At 69.8% G+C, this 765-nt stretch overlaps 1 protein-coding gene across 1 annotated transcript; it reads right to left on the reverse strand.

Annotated features, from left to right (window-relative positions):
- Nucleotides 1–275: 275 nt before the first annotated feature.
- MNEG_16289 (hypothetical protein) lies at nucleotides 276–559 on the reverse strand (the record flags this gene model as incomplete). Its single annotated transcript, XM_014035241.1, has 1 exon — nucleotides 276–559. A coding segment is annotated over one exon (284 nt), but the record flags the coding sequence as incomplete, so codon positions are not given.
- Nucleotides 560–765: the final 206 nt, after the last annotated feature.

Here is a 765-nt window from a genome sequence, read left to right on the forward strand (position 1 = left end):
GGCGTCTTCCTTATCTGCTCCCTCCTCCCCGGCTTTCGACGGCCCTGCCGCCGCCCCACCGCCGCGCTTGACTTCGCCCACCACACCTGCGGGATCTTCCTTTTTGGCACGCAGCAAGTAACAAGAAAACGTGTTGCATTCATTTGCATGCAAGCGCGGTTGCGGGGCAGAGCGCCGCCACAAATCGAGTGCCAGAGGAACGTGTCAGGGGAAGGTGTCTGCATACGGTATGGGACAGCCTCCAGAGTCGCAGGAAATCCGCTGCCCCGCCAAACTGTGTGCTCTTTTGGCAGGCCGGCGCGCGCTGCGCCACCAAAGCAACCCGCGCGCGGCCGCCCCAAGGGGGCAGGGGGCCGCGCAACTGCTAGCGGCTGCGGCTGCTGGACGGGCTCCTCCGCCGGCGCCGCGGCCCGCGGCTGCGGCTGCTGCTGCTGCTGCGCGAGCGCGAGCGGCTGCTGCCGCCGCTGCTGCTGCTGCGGCTGTAGCTGGAGCGGCTGCTGCTGCTCGCAGACCGGCGGCGCGGCGCGCGGCGGTCGCGGGAGCGGGAACGCGAGCGGGCCTGCGGGGGTTGCAGGGCGGGCGGGGCGCGTCGAGGGTGGCGGGAGGGAGGCGGGTCGCGGGCGGGTTGATGGTGCTGCATCGAGGCAAAGAGTCTCTCTGATTGGCAATCTGCGACAGACAAGGGCGAAACAGGACAGAGACGCAAGCGAGGCGGCAAGGGCAGAGCAGGCGGGCGAAGGCTGCTACGGCTCCGCCCAAACGCAC

The sequence above is a fragment of the Monoraphidium neglectum genome (genome assembly GCF_000611645.1).
Source record: "Monoraphidium neglectum strain SAG 48.87 unplaced genomic scaffold scaffold06205, whole genome shotgun sequence".
Classification (NCBI taxonomy): domain Eukaryota; kingdom Viridiplantae; phylum Chlorophyta; class Chlorophyceae; order Sphaeropleales; family Selenastraceae; genus Monoraphidium; species Monoraphidium neglectum.